This window comes from Garra rufa, chromosome 16 (assembly GCF_049309525.1).
Source record: "Garra rufa chromosome 16, GarRuf1.0, whole genome shotgun sequence".
In the NCBI taxonomy this organism is placed as follows: Eukaryota; Metazoa; Chordata; class Actinopteri; order Cypriniformes; family Cyprinidae; genus Garra; species Garra rufa.
Window position 1 is genome coordinate 21,341,817 of NC_133376.1, and position 15,575 is coordinate 21,357,391.

The window sequence follows — 15,575 nt, forward strand, 5'->3', positions numbered from 1 at the left end:
TATTAAGTAAGATCATGTTCCATGAAGATAGTACTTTTCCTACTGTAAATATATCGAAACCTCATTTTTGATTAGCAATATGCATTGCAAAAACTTCATTTGGACAACTTTAAAGATGATTTTCTCAGTATTTTTTTGCTCCCTTAGATTCCAGATTTTCAAATCTGGCCAAATATTGTCCTATCATAACAACCATACATCAATTTGATTTCTCACAGAAAACCCTAGATTTCAATTCATGGATGTCTTCTGTTACATTCACAATCATTATATAATGTAAATATATGTAAGATATATATAACCGCGTCAAAAGGAGGAAATGAGAAGTTTCAGGTGCTCTTTAAACAAATGAACTAAACTGAACAGCTTTGAGGTAGACAGGCCTCTAATTAAAGCTTTTCCATGGGGGGAGATGTAAATGAGAGAGTGTGTGTATGTGTGTAAGGGCCACTGGCTCTGAAGGGCCCAACTAGGCTGTAAATCAAACCTGGTCTCTCAACTCACTTCGGCTGTTCAATGTCTAAAGCAATTATGGAAAAAAGACTTGATGCAACATTTTTCCTGTCCTTCAAGATTTGTGGCCACTTTTAAAATGGTTTTGAACCTTTGCTAACCCTTCCCCCTCAATTCCTCAGCTCACTTCATAACATATCAAGCTTTTTGCAACAGACCACAGACATTCCTCACACTAAGGAGACATGATAAATTGCTCTTCATATGTTGCATATATGACTGTAAGCTTTGAAAGTCTGTCTAATCAAGTTAGACATCAGTTTCCTGGTTTGTCTGTGTGTCAACATCACTTTACCTGACTGCATTTTAGGAGGAAGTCTCTGAACATAATTGTGGCGGCCTCTGAGTCCTACACTTCAGTCAGTGTTTACTCATGTTGTGACACAAAGCGCCATCATGCATATCAACCTTGAAATGACCTCAACTCAGCATCTACTCATAAAATTATTTCCCGACACGCCCACTTCCTTTCACATTCAGAGCAGTCACTTATTTCTCAAGTTCTCGTATTAGAATACTTCACTATCCATCCTGTCAATCATAAACTAAAGTGGCACTCCAAGTCATAGCATATTTATAATCGGCACTTGCGCAGACGCATGTCTTGTGCAGTAAGTGTTGTAGTTAGCTGAGTGCTGTGATGGCAGAAAACAGAGGAGAGCTCAGCCACATCTCATGCATAAAATCATGAGGTGTTGTTTTGATCTCTCTATGGGTAAAAGCCTGAATGTAAGTACCATACTTTTTTGCCTCTTCTCTAACTATTTGCATAATCACTCCACTAGCGGAAAGCTGAATTTGGTAAATGATCACTTTGTTGATATTAGGAAGAGCCTGGAGGGATGCTGTACTTAACTGCACGTTTGTAAGCATAATGTTCTGACATCTGGTGAAGCTGTTAATACATTGCTAAAAATGTCAAATTAAGCTTTTTTTTAAGAATTTTTAAGGAAAAGCAAAACCAGTTGTTTTCAGAGAATGCATTTTGAGGTATGTATTTTTCTTTCTGAATTGGCAAATAATTTGTTCTTGTTTTAAGCACAAATATTAAGTATAAACTAAATTAAATTGGGTTTTAAGCTGTATTTTATCTATTTGTCATGAAATACATCTTAAGTATGTTTTTCACTGTTGAAGTACAAACAATATTTAGTAAAAGCAAAGTTAATTGAAGTTTAAGCTCAAAACTGAGAAAAAAAAACCCTGAAGATACAGTCGAAGTCAAAAGTTTACATACACCTTGCAGAATCTACAAAATGTTCATTATTTTACCAATATAAGAGGTATCATACAAAATGACTGTTATTTTTATTTAGTACCAGGTTTGTTTTTGACAACCATCTTAGATTTAGTCTTAGTCTTAGTCTTTTGGACTAAAATGCTTATTAGTTTTAGTCACTTTTATATGTGATAGTTTTAGTCCAATTTTAGTCGACGAAAAGTCATAAAGGCTTTAGTCTAGTTTTAGTCAAAAAAGGGGGAAAAGTAGTCTTTTAACAAATTAATGTAGGTCAGTAAGTATTTTGCTGTTGGGTAGTGTCACTTATAAGTTGTGAAAATAGCAGATCTATAGTTCAACACAATGTGAGCTTCCGGATCGACTATTTTCTTACAATAATTAATAATTACTATAATGAAGGAATGGTTTTAGACATAAGACATATATTTGAAATAATGTGCAAACTGCTGCCATCGTGGTTAATCGTCTGTCTGTCTGAGTGACAACAATGTGACGTGTTGAGCACGTTGTGCGCTGCACGCCAGGTGGTGGGCGTAACCAAACAAGGATAGAATGCTAAAACGGCTTGCCATACTAGTATGGCAGAGTATTTAATGCTAAAACGGCTTGCCATAGCGGCAGATACTTCTTAGGTTTTAATTGGCATGCACAATAAGCAGAAATGTCGTGCATTTTAAACGTCTGACGGACCACCCACTAACATTTTCGTCTATTCTCGTCTCGCCAACGAAAACTCACACACGTCTCGTCATGTTTTAGTCATCAACGAGCCATTTTTATCTCGTCATCGTCTCGTTATCGTCATGAAAAAAAGTTGCGTCAACGAAATGATTTCGTCATCGTCATCGTTGACGAAAACAACACTGTTTAGTACTGATCTGAATAAGATATTTCACATAAAAGACGTTTACATATAGTCCACAAAAGAAAATATTAGATGAATTTATAAAAATGACCCTGTTCAAAAGTTTACATATGCTTAATTTTTAATACTGTGTTGTTACTTGAATGATCCACAGCTGTTTCTTAAACAGAAAAATCCTTCAGGTTCCATAAATTCTATGATTTTTCAGCATTGTTGTGTATTTAAACCCTTTCCAACAATGACTGTATGATTTTGAGATCCATATTTTCACACTGCGGACAACTAAGAGACTCATATACAATTATTACAGAAGGTTCAAACACTCACTGATGCTTCAGAGGAAAACATGATGCATTAAGGGCCGGGGGGGTAACTTATTTGGTCATCTGGGAAACAAGTATCTTCTGTAGCTTCTGAAGGGCAGTACTAAATGTAAAAATATGGTATTATTCATTCTTATTCTCTTAATGCATTGTTTCCTTCTGAAACATCAGTGAGCATTTGAACCTTCTGTAATAGTTGCTTATGAGTCCCTCAGTTGTCCTCAGTGAGAAAAGATGGATCTCAAAATCATGTATGTAAACTTTGGAACGGGGTCATTTTTTATAAATTCAACTATTATTTTCTCTTGTGGACTATATGTAAATATCTTTCAGGTCAGTAATAACAATAAACAATAACATGCATTTTGTATGCTTCTTATTTTGGTCAAATAATTAACATTTTGCAGATCCTGAACTTTTGACTTCAACTGTATGTTAAAAGTCTATAAAAAATGCAATGATTCAGGACGATTTTTAGACATTTTTATTCGAAAACAAGACAAAAATACAAATTTAGAATACTGTAATTTAGTAATACTGGAATATCAGTGGAATAAATTAGTTTTCTCAATTTTAATTACCAAGACTTTAATGGTCCTTGAACGCTCATTGAAAATGATTGCTCAAGAGATAATTGTGTGCTTCAAAAAACAATTTTCACTGGCAACTCTACTTGGGTATCTGTCCCAGAAGGTTGGTATTTATTGTTTTATGAAGCGAGAATAACATAAGAACTTAAATGTTCCTTGATCTTTTGGATTAAAAGTATAGCACGCTTTTGCTGACACTATAAACACATATAATGTCTAGGATAGAGAAATTCCTCTCTTATCTACAGTAGAAGTCTTAAAGGAGAAGTTTTCTTTCTAGAATAGCCAACATTACTTTTTTCCCGGTACTTTAGCCTACTTTGTGTAATAACGAAACCATTTATTTTTGTGAAAAAATAAGTCCAAAACTGTCTATTTCAACATTTTGAACAAAAGGGCCCTACAATATTTTGCTCTTTAAATTTTTTTTTTAGAAATTCTTGTGCGTTTAAATTCTTGTGTGTTTAAATTTTGAAACTGCAATTGGGACCTTCAACCTGTTGGCCACCATTGAAGTTCACTATATGGAGAAACATTTAATTAGCAAAAACCTTAGGAAAACCAAGGAAAAACATTTCTTTGCAACTGAAGACAGAAAGACCTGAACGTCTTGGATCACATAGGGGTGAGTAAACTATCAGTAAAATCAGGAAGGTCACAGTGAGCAAATGTTTGCTCTGGGTGAGATGCCAAAGGTGAAGATGCACTAGACAAAAGGAAACACTCAAAGATGCTCTCAGCGTGACCCAGAGGTGCTGAGTAGTCATCTAGCAAAGTGCTAGAGTATTTTAGGCATTCGAGCAGATCCATTTCTCTGTATCAGCTTCACCACAAGTCCGAATTAGGTCTAAGTGTTGTTTAAACAGGTCATTATATTATTTATGACTTTTTTCAGAGAGCACTAGCTCTTTTTCAATCTCTTTATTCGTAGTTACAGAAATGTGTCCTACATATATATAAGACAGACAATATATATTCACACTGGACGTGCCTGTAGATCAGTGTACACAAGCAGAAACACTTGAGTGCATTGGTCTTTACGGGGGTGTTTGAGGCCAGTAGCCTACATTTATAGCCATGAGAGAGAAGGTTGTTGAGGTGAAATCAATACAGGCTCTTAATGAGGTGCTCTGGAAAGAAAACATTGATTGAGAAAGAGTTAGAGAGAAACAAAGAGACAGAGTGAGGCACTACTAAACAGATATATTGAAACCCAGAACCATTTAGAAGCAGGGCAGCACTGAGCGAATAAGTAGATCAACCTCACTTTCAGGGAGAGGAAATGTTCACAACATAGCTTTTTTCTGTAGTAGGAAAAGATTAGTGATTACCAGAGGACATTGATTAATGCAGCAGTATTGCAGTGTAAATTAAAAGTGGGTTTTTCAGCGTTCCAAAGGCATCTGCCCTCGTTTTCATGGTATTCGGCTCATGAGACGATTCCCAGCTTGTATCATCTTAGTTATATAACAGACTTGTGAACTTCTGTGCGTACAGTAGTTCTCATTTCAAGCTTTTTGACCCATTTTCATGATGTCTTACATGAAATGGTTTTTATTAGACTACATATGTGCTTATAGCAGCTGAAGCAGTGTCAAATTATTGTTTCATTTTAAAATTTCTTATTTGTTTGTATGAAACCAGCAAGTGAAAATAAGTTGGACGGATGCAACCAGAGCTTCTTGAAATATCTGATATTCTTTAGAAGAAGGATTCGGGTTTCATATTTGATCCTCTGAAGGGGTTTTCACTGTTTTTCATTTCTCTTCTTTCAATTTAGAGATCCCAGTGGAGCCATTTGATCCTGTAACCAATGGCAACAGTCCAGGCCCTGTCCTTGAACCAGGACCCCAGCAAAAGCATCTGTGCCGGTTATCCAGCGTCCACTTTGGCATCGGGCCGCTGCGTCATGGGAAGTGTCGGAAGCCTAATCGAGAAACCAGACGTGTCACCGACCAAGAGCAACAGAGCAGTTCCACAAGCACCAGGACGGCAGAGCCACGGCCTGCTTAAGAAGGGTTTTAACCAGAGAGAGCTGCTTAACTATTTGAACATAACCAAGAAGGAAGCAAAGGGCAGCAAACATATCATCTCCGGGACGTCCTCTATCAAGAGAGAGCACAGGAGAGAGGAGGACGACGTCTACACTAAGGTCTATCACAGGGATGGAAAAGAGGTCGATTTGGGAAAGAACTCACTTCCCATAGGTGGCAAGTTTGACAAGGTACACAACTGTCGTAGAGTTATGCTTTGTTCATGTCATGTTAGAATTACAGTAATTGCGATTTTTCCATGTTTGCCAAGCTTAAAATTACAGGTTTGATTCTCTGGGCCAATGGCAGATGGAGAGAGTGTTTTGGAAACCTGGCTTAAAACAGTTATTAGTTTTGGTACTGTGTTTAAAGACTCTAGTGGTGGAGAAATTACATACTAGAGTGTTATATATTTTACAGGAGCAGATGGAAGCAGATGGATGGACACAGAAAAAACAATATATATATATATATATATATATATATATATATATATATATATATATATATATAATTAATTAAACATTTTTTTAATTAAAAAATATATATTAGTAACAGTATTAAAATAAAATAGTAATACTTTATTATTAAGTTTTTTAATGAAATGGACAAAAAAGATCAGTTTTGGCATTATGAGATTTGCAATGGAAATGTATCATTAATGAGACTAAAGATGTGACAGAGTTTTCATTAAAAAATATGGTAATAAATTAATTTAAAAATAATATATAATAATATATAAATATAAAAATAATAGAATAAATTTAGTCAAATAATAATAAAAAAGAATAATAATGTTCTACTAACGTAGTGTAAAAAAAAATCATGGTAATATGGTAATAAATTAATTAATTAACTTTTAATAAATAAAAAATGTCAGATTTGGCATTATGAGCTTTGCCATTAAAACAAATCATTATGAGACTACAGATGTAACAGCAGAGTTGTCATTTAAAAAAAACATAGTAATAAATAAAATAGTAATATTTCATATATGATTTTTTTTTCTTTTAATAAACTGGACAAAAAAAGATTAAATTAAATAAATTTATAAAATTATAATATATTTTTCAAAATCATGGTAATATGGTAATAAATAAATTAATTTTAATATATATATAAAAATTAAATAGCAATATTTAATTTAGAAAGTTTTTTTCTTTTAATAAACTTGACAAAAAATGTCAAATTTGGCATTATGAGCTTTGCCATGGAAATAATTTATGAGACTAAAGAAAAAAAAAACATGGTAATAAATATTTTTTTTTCCTTTTAATAAACTGGACAAATATATTAAATTAATTTAATTAAATGAATGAATAAAAAATAATACTAAAAACAATAAAGTGGTTAAATAAAATAGTAATATTTTATTTATAATTTTTTTTAATGAACTGGACAAAAATAGATAATTTTGGCATTATGAGCTTTGCCATAGAAACTTATCATAAATGAGACTAAAGATAGGACAACAGTTTTCATAAAAAATGGTGATATGGTAATACATTAATTACAAAATAATCTCTATTTAGTTAAATAAAATTTATGATAATATGGTAATAAATTAATGAATTTAAAAAATGAAAAGTAAATGAACATTTGAAAAATAAATAGTAATATTTCATTTATAAAGTTTTTTCTTTTAATTAACTGGACAAAAAAGATACATTCTGGCATTATGAGCTTCACCATGGAAACTAATTTTTTATTACTAAAAATGTGACATCAAGAGTTGTCATTAAAAAACATGGTAATATGGTAATTCAGACATGGCCTGAAAGCAGCATTTTTATTAATATTATTTAATTTGAAATGAAAGAAAAATAAACACTGTTCAGTTGTTTACCACTTTGCAGGAAAGTAAGAATGAATTTATCATAGTTACTGGCTTTTTCACCCATCAGCATTTGCTTTCACTAAGTATTCAACAAATCAAAAGAGCAGGTGTTAAAAACACTTTACAACGACTGTATTTAAACAAGACGAATAGGTTCCTCGTTGTGGTTTCAAAACCTGTCAACGAAATGCAGAAATCGTGACAAAGTTTCCAATCCAGTCTTCATAAAGGCAATATTTCTTCTTGAGGCAAGTGTAATTTATTGATAGGTGGGCTACTCCCCACAGCCTCAAATGGAAATAAATCATATAAACTGTTCGGGCCAGCAGCGTGTAGACTAACTGACTAGCCTCTGCTTGCTAAATTTATCTCCGTAATCAAATATGGTCCCCCTCAGGTGACCTTATCGAGCAGGAAATTCAGCACGACAGAAGAAATATGGAAGTAAAAGTGCTCTACATTAAATTACTTTATGTTGTTTGGCACAGCTCCAGTATTTAAGTGTAGATCTATTCTCCTGATGCACATGCCGCAGTTGACTTATCCTTTTCATTTCACAGCCACGTTTCAGGCCTTCCGCCTTCAAACCGGTCACTCCGAAAAACTTCAGTTCGATGCAGAACCTCTACCCCTCCAAGTCGGAGGAGTCAGAGAGCGGCTTAACCAACGGCATGCATCCGTCCTACGCCAAAGCAGCGCCCAAATCAATGTCCACCTCTTCCTCGTCCTCCTCCCCGTCGCGGCCAGGCACGAGTGTCAGCAAAGGCGTGCTAGCAGCAGCCCGGGGCCTCAGCCAGGAAGAGGAGAACACGTCCGACTCAGGGCACAATTCCATGAACAGCCTGCCGCCTTACCGGCCGCCGTTCCGCCCTCACTTGGGACAAATTAGCGCCTCTATGGGTCACATCAACCACATCGGCTCACTAGATCGCACATCACTCGGCTCCAAGGGAGCTGCTTCTACAGTCACAGACATGTCCTGTCAGAGTATGGCGACGCTGAACCGCCTACAGTGCTACGGAAGCGAGGCTCCGCCACCCTACGAACTGTCGCACTCTCTAGAGGACGTGGTGAGGGACCTGGAGGACCGTCTGCAAGAAAAAGAGCACGAGCTACGTCAGATGAGGAGGAACCTGGATGAGAGCGAAGACGCTATTGCACAGGTCAGCATCTATGAGAGTGATTGTTTTAATGTTTTTAATATCTCTTATGTTCACTTATACTGCATATTTTGAATAAAAGTGTACAGGATTAATGTGAAAAATTAGGGCTGGGTAAAAAAATATACATTTCTCCATTTTAATCGATTCTCATTTTTATGAAACAATATTGATTCTTAAATTCCAGGAATCGATTAGTCTTGCCTGTTTTCAGTTAATGAACGAAACATTGTAGAGTATCTTGCATCTAATCGTAATAAGCTTTGTGCTTTGTTACTTTTGATATAAAACAAAGTTTTAGATTTCAAATTCTGTCATTTTAGTACAATATTCAAACAATAAATGCTGTATCGATGCTGTTTAATGTGGAAAGACAGATAGCTTTAGCGCCTCGGTTCAGGAAAAGCGGCAGCACGAAGTGCGCATGAACTGATCATCTCCTCTGCTTTAATACCAATTACAGCACAAAATAAACATGAATAAACATCTGAAGGTTTGTTAAAACAAAGAGTACAACTTACCAAAATCTGTGTCTTGTCCCATATAATTAGTGTTTCAACTGCGCAGCTTGTAAATGATGTCACACTCACAACATCAGATTTACCTCAGAAAAAACATATTCGATGACCATAAACTCATTAGTCAGCTAGAATTAGTATTTTGCGGAATATATGCACCATATAACATATTTAATATCATTTTTACTGTTCTTCAATGTTGGAATAAATTGGATTTAAGAATAAGGCATAAATCCAACATATGTAATTTCAAGAAGACTCTAAAACAGATGACAATTAATAGCATCACATCAGTTAATTTGTAACTGTTATAGGTACTAACATCTTCTAATGCTGTAAGTGCATGAATGTGTATATGTGGATAAATGCATACATGTGGTTATGTTATATGTGTTATATTTATGTATGTTATATTTGAGTATTTTTAACTGTACACATGTTTCAGCACTTTTGTGGGCCCCAGGAAGACTAGCACATTGTGGAAGCTAATGGGGATCCAAATAATTAAATAAATAAATGATATATTTACAAAATAACCTATATCGAATCATATTGAATCGGGAATTGAATCAAATTGCAAGCTTGTGAATCAGAATTGAATTAAATTTGTGTCAAGCCCATGAAATATTATTTAAAATAAGTTTTTTATTGGAATATTTTTTAAAATGTAATTTATTCCTGTGGTGCCAAGCTGAATTTTCAGCTTCATTACTCCAGTCATCAGTGTCACATGATTCTTCAAAAAATATGCTGATTTGTTGCTCAAGAAACATTTCATATTATTCATATATTTTCTAGGATTCTTTGATGAATACAAAGAAAAAGAACAGCATTTTAATAAGAAATGTTTGGTAACATTATACATGTTTTACTGCCACTTTTGATCAATTTAATGCATCCTTGCTGAATAAAAGTATTAAGTATTAAAATTAGATTTTTTTTCACATACACTGCTTTTCAACATTTTGAGATCTAAGATTTTTTATGTTTTTTTAAAGCTCTTCTGCTTATCAAGGCTGCATTTATTTGATCAAAAATACTAATATAATATTGTGAAATACTACAATTTAAAATTGTATTTTAATATACTTTAAAAATGTTATTTATTTCTATAATGTAAAGCTGAATTTTCAGCATCATTATTCCAGTCTTCAGTGCCACATGATCCTTCAGAAATCATTCTAATATGCTGATTTATTATTAATGTCGGAAACAGTTGTGCTGTTTAATATTTTTTTGGAACCTGTAATACTTTTTTCAGGATTTTATGATAAACAAAAAGTTTAAAGTACAGCATTTACTTTAAATAGACATCTTTTCTATCATTTTTTATCAATTTAACACATCCTTGCTAAATAAAAGTGTATATTTCTTTAAAAAAAGGAATTTTGAACAGTAGTGTATACTCTTAATAAATATTTATATTTTAAATAAATGCTGTTCTTTTAAGCATATTACTCATAAAAGAATCTTTAACAAAAGTATCAAATATTAAGCAGCACAAATTTCTTCAACATTTATAATAAATCAGCATATCAGAATCATTTCTGAAGGATCATGTGACACTAAAGACTGAGGTAATGATGCTGAAAATTCTTTGTATCACGGAAATAAAATATATTTTAAAGTATATTCAAATAGAACATAATTATTTTAAATTGCAAAATTTTTTTACCATTTTAGTTTTTTCTGCATTTTGGCTTAAATAAATGTAGTCTTGATGAGCATGAGAAACTCCTTTGAAAATCCTACATAGTTAGGGTAGACTATAAACATACTAAAAAATAAAAAGTAAATACACCAAAACAAAAAGTACTACAAAATCAAAACACTGTGTTTGTGTCTTCCTTTAGGTTTTTGAAGAAAAGCAGCGCCTCTGGGAGAAGGAAGTAACAGAACTGAAACACCTGTACAGCGCCAAACTGCGCCAGGTGTCCCAGCAGTCCCAGCGTACACAACGAAACCTGCAGCTGCAGCTGTATAAGGCACAGCAGGAACTCAACCGGCTGCAGGAGGAGCTGGATTCTGTCAGGCAGGAGTGCCAGACCCTGAAAAGTCAAAGCCCAGCAGCACAATGCCAGAGCATTAATCCTCAGCTGGAAGAGACCCAATGGGAGGTATGCATTAAGTCAGAGCTATATGTCCAGAGCTCTGGGGATTTCACAAAAGTTTGGAAGAGATAAAAGAAAAGAAATACATTTTAGTTGCAAGCCTCTTTCAAATCAGATTTTGTCTTTGTGTATTGTATAAGCTGCAATAAATTACTAATTTGTATTGCTCTGATAGGTCTGCCAAAAATCTGGAGAAATCTCTTTACTGAAGCAGCAGTTTCGGGACTCTCAGGCAGAGGTCACACAGAAGCTGAGCGAAATCTTCCACCTAAAGACTCAGCTGCATGAGGCACGCAATCAGATCCAGAGCAAGGACAGTCAGATCGACATGCTACAGATGGCCCTCCAAGGCACCCGGCGGAAATGCCCCTTGCCTGCTTTCGAGGACCATCGAGCGGATGCGGGTGAGACTGGAGGAGCCAGTGCTACGGAAGAGCGTCTTAGAGCTGAACTGCTGCTGGAAAGGCGGCAGAACGAGGCACAGGCTTCATCTTTTGAAAGTGAGAGGAGCACGTGGCAGAAGGAGAAGGAGAAGGTGATACGCTACCAGAAGGAACTGCAGGCCAGCTACCTGGAGATGTACCACAAGAACGAGGCCTTAGAAAGAGAACTGGCAATGCTGAGAGGGGGCAGGGCAAGAGTTGAAGAGGTGGGATCAGGGGGCGGAGATGAGGGCGGGGCTTTACAAGAAGCAAAGCCACCCATTGGTCTGCCCTGGATCGAGAGGATCGAGTCATCTGAAATTTGACTTTGCAAATGTTCTTTGGCATCGAAGATTAGGTTGATGCTAACAGCTCGGGCTCCTTAACCTGTGTTTCTCTTCTGAGACAATTATTATATTAATGAGTATATTATATAAGTTTGACCAAAAAGTGTACCAAACAGAGGAGTGAGCTAAATATCATGGGTTGTTTTGTATCACAGAAGGGATTTTGCTTTGATAAATTTGAATCATCAAAACAGCTACTCATCCCAAATTTTATTTTAGACATTTTTTTTTTTTTTAGATTCGCAGTGAGTGTTCTAGCACTATTGTTTTCACGACACGTCATCAATCGGCCATATTGCCGGCACTGAACGTAAACAACGCCACTGAACCGAGTGAAACTTGCATTTTTGCTGATTACTGCTGCTCAAAATGGTCAATTATTGTCATGTTTTGGGCTGTACTAATCGTTCAGACCGAGAAAAACATTTGGAGTACTATAGACTGCCAAAAGTTATGACAAATCAAGGAGAAGAGTGCAAAAACTGTCTGAGGAACAAAAGGCGTTTGTGGTTGGCCAAACTGAGCCAAGAAGTCCTTCTCTATATGATTTAGCAGCTTCCACATGTTTTTCCATAGTTTAGACAGCATAAATTAGCAGAACAATGTATTCAGTAGTACATTAACCATGCAGTCCATGCTGTTGTTCACATCCAAGTATCACCAATATGGCCACGCATCTGGGTGACTAAATCGTGATGTAAGTGCAAACCCTCTATTGCTCAAGTTCATCATGACAGTTCCAGCGGATGATAAATCACATAATTTTTTACGCTGCCATTCTTTAAAGACTGAAATCAGAAGTGTGCATTCCCCAAAATGCATGTTGCACTTTAAAAAAAAGCATACAACTTCTAAGTTGTTCTTTGAATTTGGAAAAAATGTAAACAGCTAATCCATATAGAAGCATTTCTGCTACTATGTGTATTGATGTGCTCTGGTGGGGTTTTTCTGTTCTCTTTTGATCTAAGATGTTTATAACTGCATGAATGTGAAATGAATTTTTAGAAAGTTTGATGCCAGTGCGTGCACAGAACTGTTGAAAAGTCATTGATTGTAACGTTAGATCCCACGTTATCCTATCTTCACATAGCAAACTATACTGTGACTTGTTATAAACTACTGAATTTCATCTTCTATTTCATGTATTCATTGTATAGATTTGTACTATACAGGCGTGGGGTTCTTTACCTCGAAGTTGCATAAATCTTGCCATTTTCCCTTATGTTGACTGAAGATTGTTTCCCTTGTTCTGTAAAACAGCTCTAAAATGTGTCTTCCAGTTAGTGTAAAATAAAAGTTTAAAATGTGTCTTCCAATCAGTGGTTTCTTTCACATATACTATATTTTATTATGTTAATAAAAGTTGTACGTTATCTAACTTTATTTATACCCTTAATCAGTGTTTTTATTTGTCTGGACTCGTTTTAGTTCCGGTAGATATAGATTAGGCATCGTACAAAATGCATGTTATTTTTTACTTAGTACTGACCTGAATAAGATATTTCACATAAAAAGTTTGCTTTTACATATAGTCCACAAGAGAAAATAATAGTTGAATTTATAATAATGACATTTATTTATTTATTTTTTTAGTGATAGCTGTTCATGAGTCCCTTGTTTGTCCTGAACAGTTAAACCGCCCGCTGTTCTTCAGAAAAATCCCTCAAGTCCCACAAATTCTTTTTTTCAACATCTTTGTGTATCTGAACGCTTTTTAACAATGACTATATGATTTTAAGATCCATCTTTTCACACTGAGGACAACTGAGGGGCTCATATGCAACTATTACAGAAGCCTCACTAACGCTGCAGAAGGAAAAACGCATTAAGGGGTGTAAACTTTTTAACGGAATGAAGATGTGCACATTTTTCTTATTTTGCCTAAATATCTTTTTTTTTTCATGTAGTAGATACTTACATGTTTCCCAGAAGACAAAATAAGTTATATTTACCCTGATCTTTAGGGTAACGTTAACATATTTTTTTACCTGTTACCAGATTTTCGCAAACTTTAAACATTTGAAGATCCCTCCAGCGATGCCTCCAAAGTTTTACCGATGTTCACTGTCATCTTGCGTCTTTGTTTGTTCCCTCAGTTTGTTCATTTTCTGTTACTCTAATCTCTTTTAGGACGTTTGGCTTTTGCAAAACTACTCCAAGTTCAGCTAACGGCTCATCTTCCGGCTTACCATATATGGACTGTCTACTGAGAACATAAAAAATGATTGACAGGTAGAAAGCGCGTTGATTGGCTAAAAATATTAATATTTACAAGGACTGTCAGAGAGACCCAATATTTCTAATTTTTTTTTTTCGCGGATTAATTTTATCCATACCATTCTATAAAAATATATCTATCTCTAGTCTATCAAACCTTTAAAAACAACACTGAAATAAGAGTGTCCGGTTTTCCATCAAACAGATATGCTTGAAAACGTTTGAAATCTTTGAAAAGCTGCATTTTATTTAAAAATAAAAAATAATATGAAGATTTTTTTTCTATTAGGCAAAGAAAAGTTCATTTACCAGTCTAGCTGAAAGCTTGATAAAATATAAAATGAACCAAATAATAATAATAAAACATGTAAGGAACAGTTCTGCAAGCACATGTGGGTCTGCTCTTTTCAGAGGAAGAATGTTACCACACAAGCCCCTGCACACCTGCACATCAGATCCGGCTTTACTTTGAGGAATTTTGTGCTTGATAGACCAGAATGGGCCATTGTCACACAGACAATAAGGAGTCTATTCTGTCTCCAGGTAGAGACTTAAGTTGCTTCCTTAGAAGGAAGAAGTAAATCAAGTTTGCGAAAAGGCCAACAGGGTTAAGACATTAGATGCCTAACATTTAAAAACCGAAAGAAATGTATTTACTTTTTTTAAACTTACATTAAACATGGACCTTGTTGTCAAAGAAAAAAACCTGCTGTTTTATCTTGCTCTTGAATGCATAGCTTTGCTCCCTAGTGTTCATTATATAGTCAAGCTCTTTTTAAAGCAGGTCAGAGGTCATCTAACTTAGTGTGCAAACATAGGAGGGTCTCAATTTCATTCAAGAAACAGGTGTTTCCATGGAAATTCAGTGGCCAAACAGATGTCTCTGTAAGGCAAAAACCTGTAAAGTTTTAACAAAAGGTTGAGAGATTTAGAGTAAGATCCTTAAAGGGGCTATATGTAACTTTCTGAAATTTAAACTCGCGACTGATACCTGTGGCCAAAAAACGGAACTACTCTCCCTTTCTGCTCGCTCTTGCAGCGCGCGCTCGTACGTGCAAACTTCACAAGTCATCCGCTGCAAAGAAGTCAACAATATGTTTACAGAGGTAAGAACAGTCAAATACTGTAAAAAAAAATAACTACCGGTAAGTTTGTTTGCAATATATATGACTAGCGGTGGTGGCAGAGTGATCTGAAACGTTTAACATGAACGCGCTTGACATCACATCCGCAGACAGCGCGCGAAAAATCCGACCCGACAGAAAATAGGAAAAATAGGATACAGGCTTATAGGTGCACCCGCTGTGAGCTGACAAGGTGTCAGTATGCTCATCAGGAGATGTTTGAGTCATAAATGGTCAAATAAAAAGGCTATTGTTACGTTTATTTTGGGGAAAAA

At 35.2% G+C, this 15,575-nt stretch overlaps 1 protein-coding gene across 2 annotated transcripts in view; it reads left to right on the forward strand.

Annotated features, from left to right (window-relative positions):
- Window positions 1–13,266, forward strand: part of n4bp3 (NEDD4 binding protein 3) — a 34,226-nt gene extending 20,960 nt beyond the window's left edge. For both annotated transcript variants that reach the window (XM_073820349.1, XM_073820350.1), the window contains exons 2-5: window positions 5,312–5,755; window positions 7,962–8,564; window positions 10,933–11,196; window positions 11,366–13,266. In XM_073820349.1, the coding sequence (XP_073676450.1) occupies window positions 5,345–5,755; window positions 7,962–8,564; window positions 10,933–11,196; window positions 11,366–11,938 (1,851 nt within the window). In that variant the 5' untranslated portion in view covers window positions 5,312–5,344 and the 3' untranslated portion in view covers window positions 11,939–13,266. The remainder of the gene's footprint in view (window positions 1–5,311; window positions 5,756–7,961; window positions 8,565–10,932; window positions 11,197–11,365) is intronic.
- The last annotated feature ends 2,309 nt before the right edge of the window (window positions 13,267–15,575 follow it).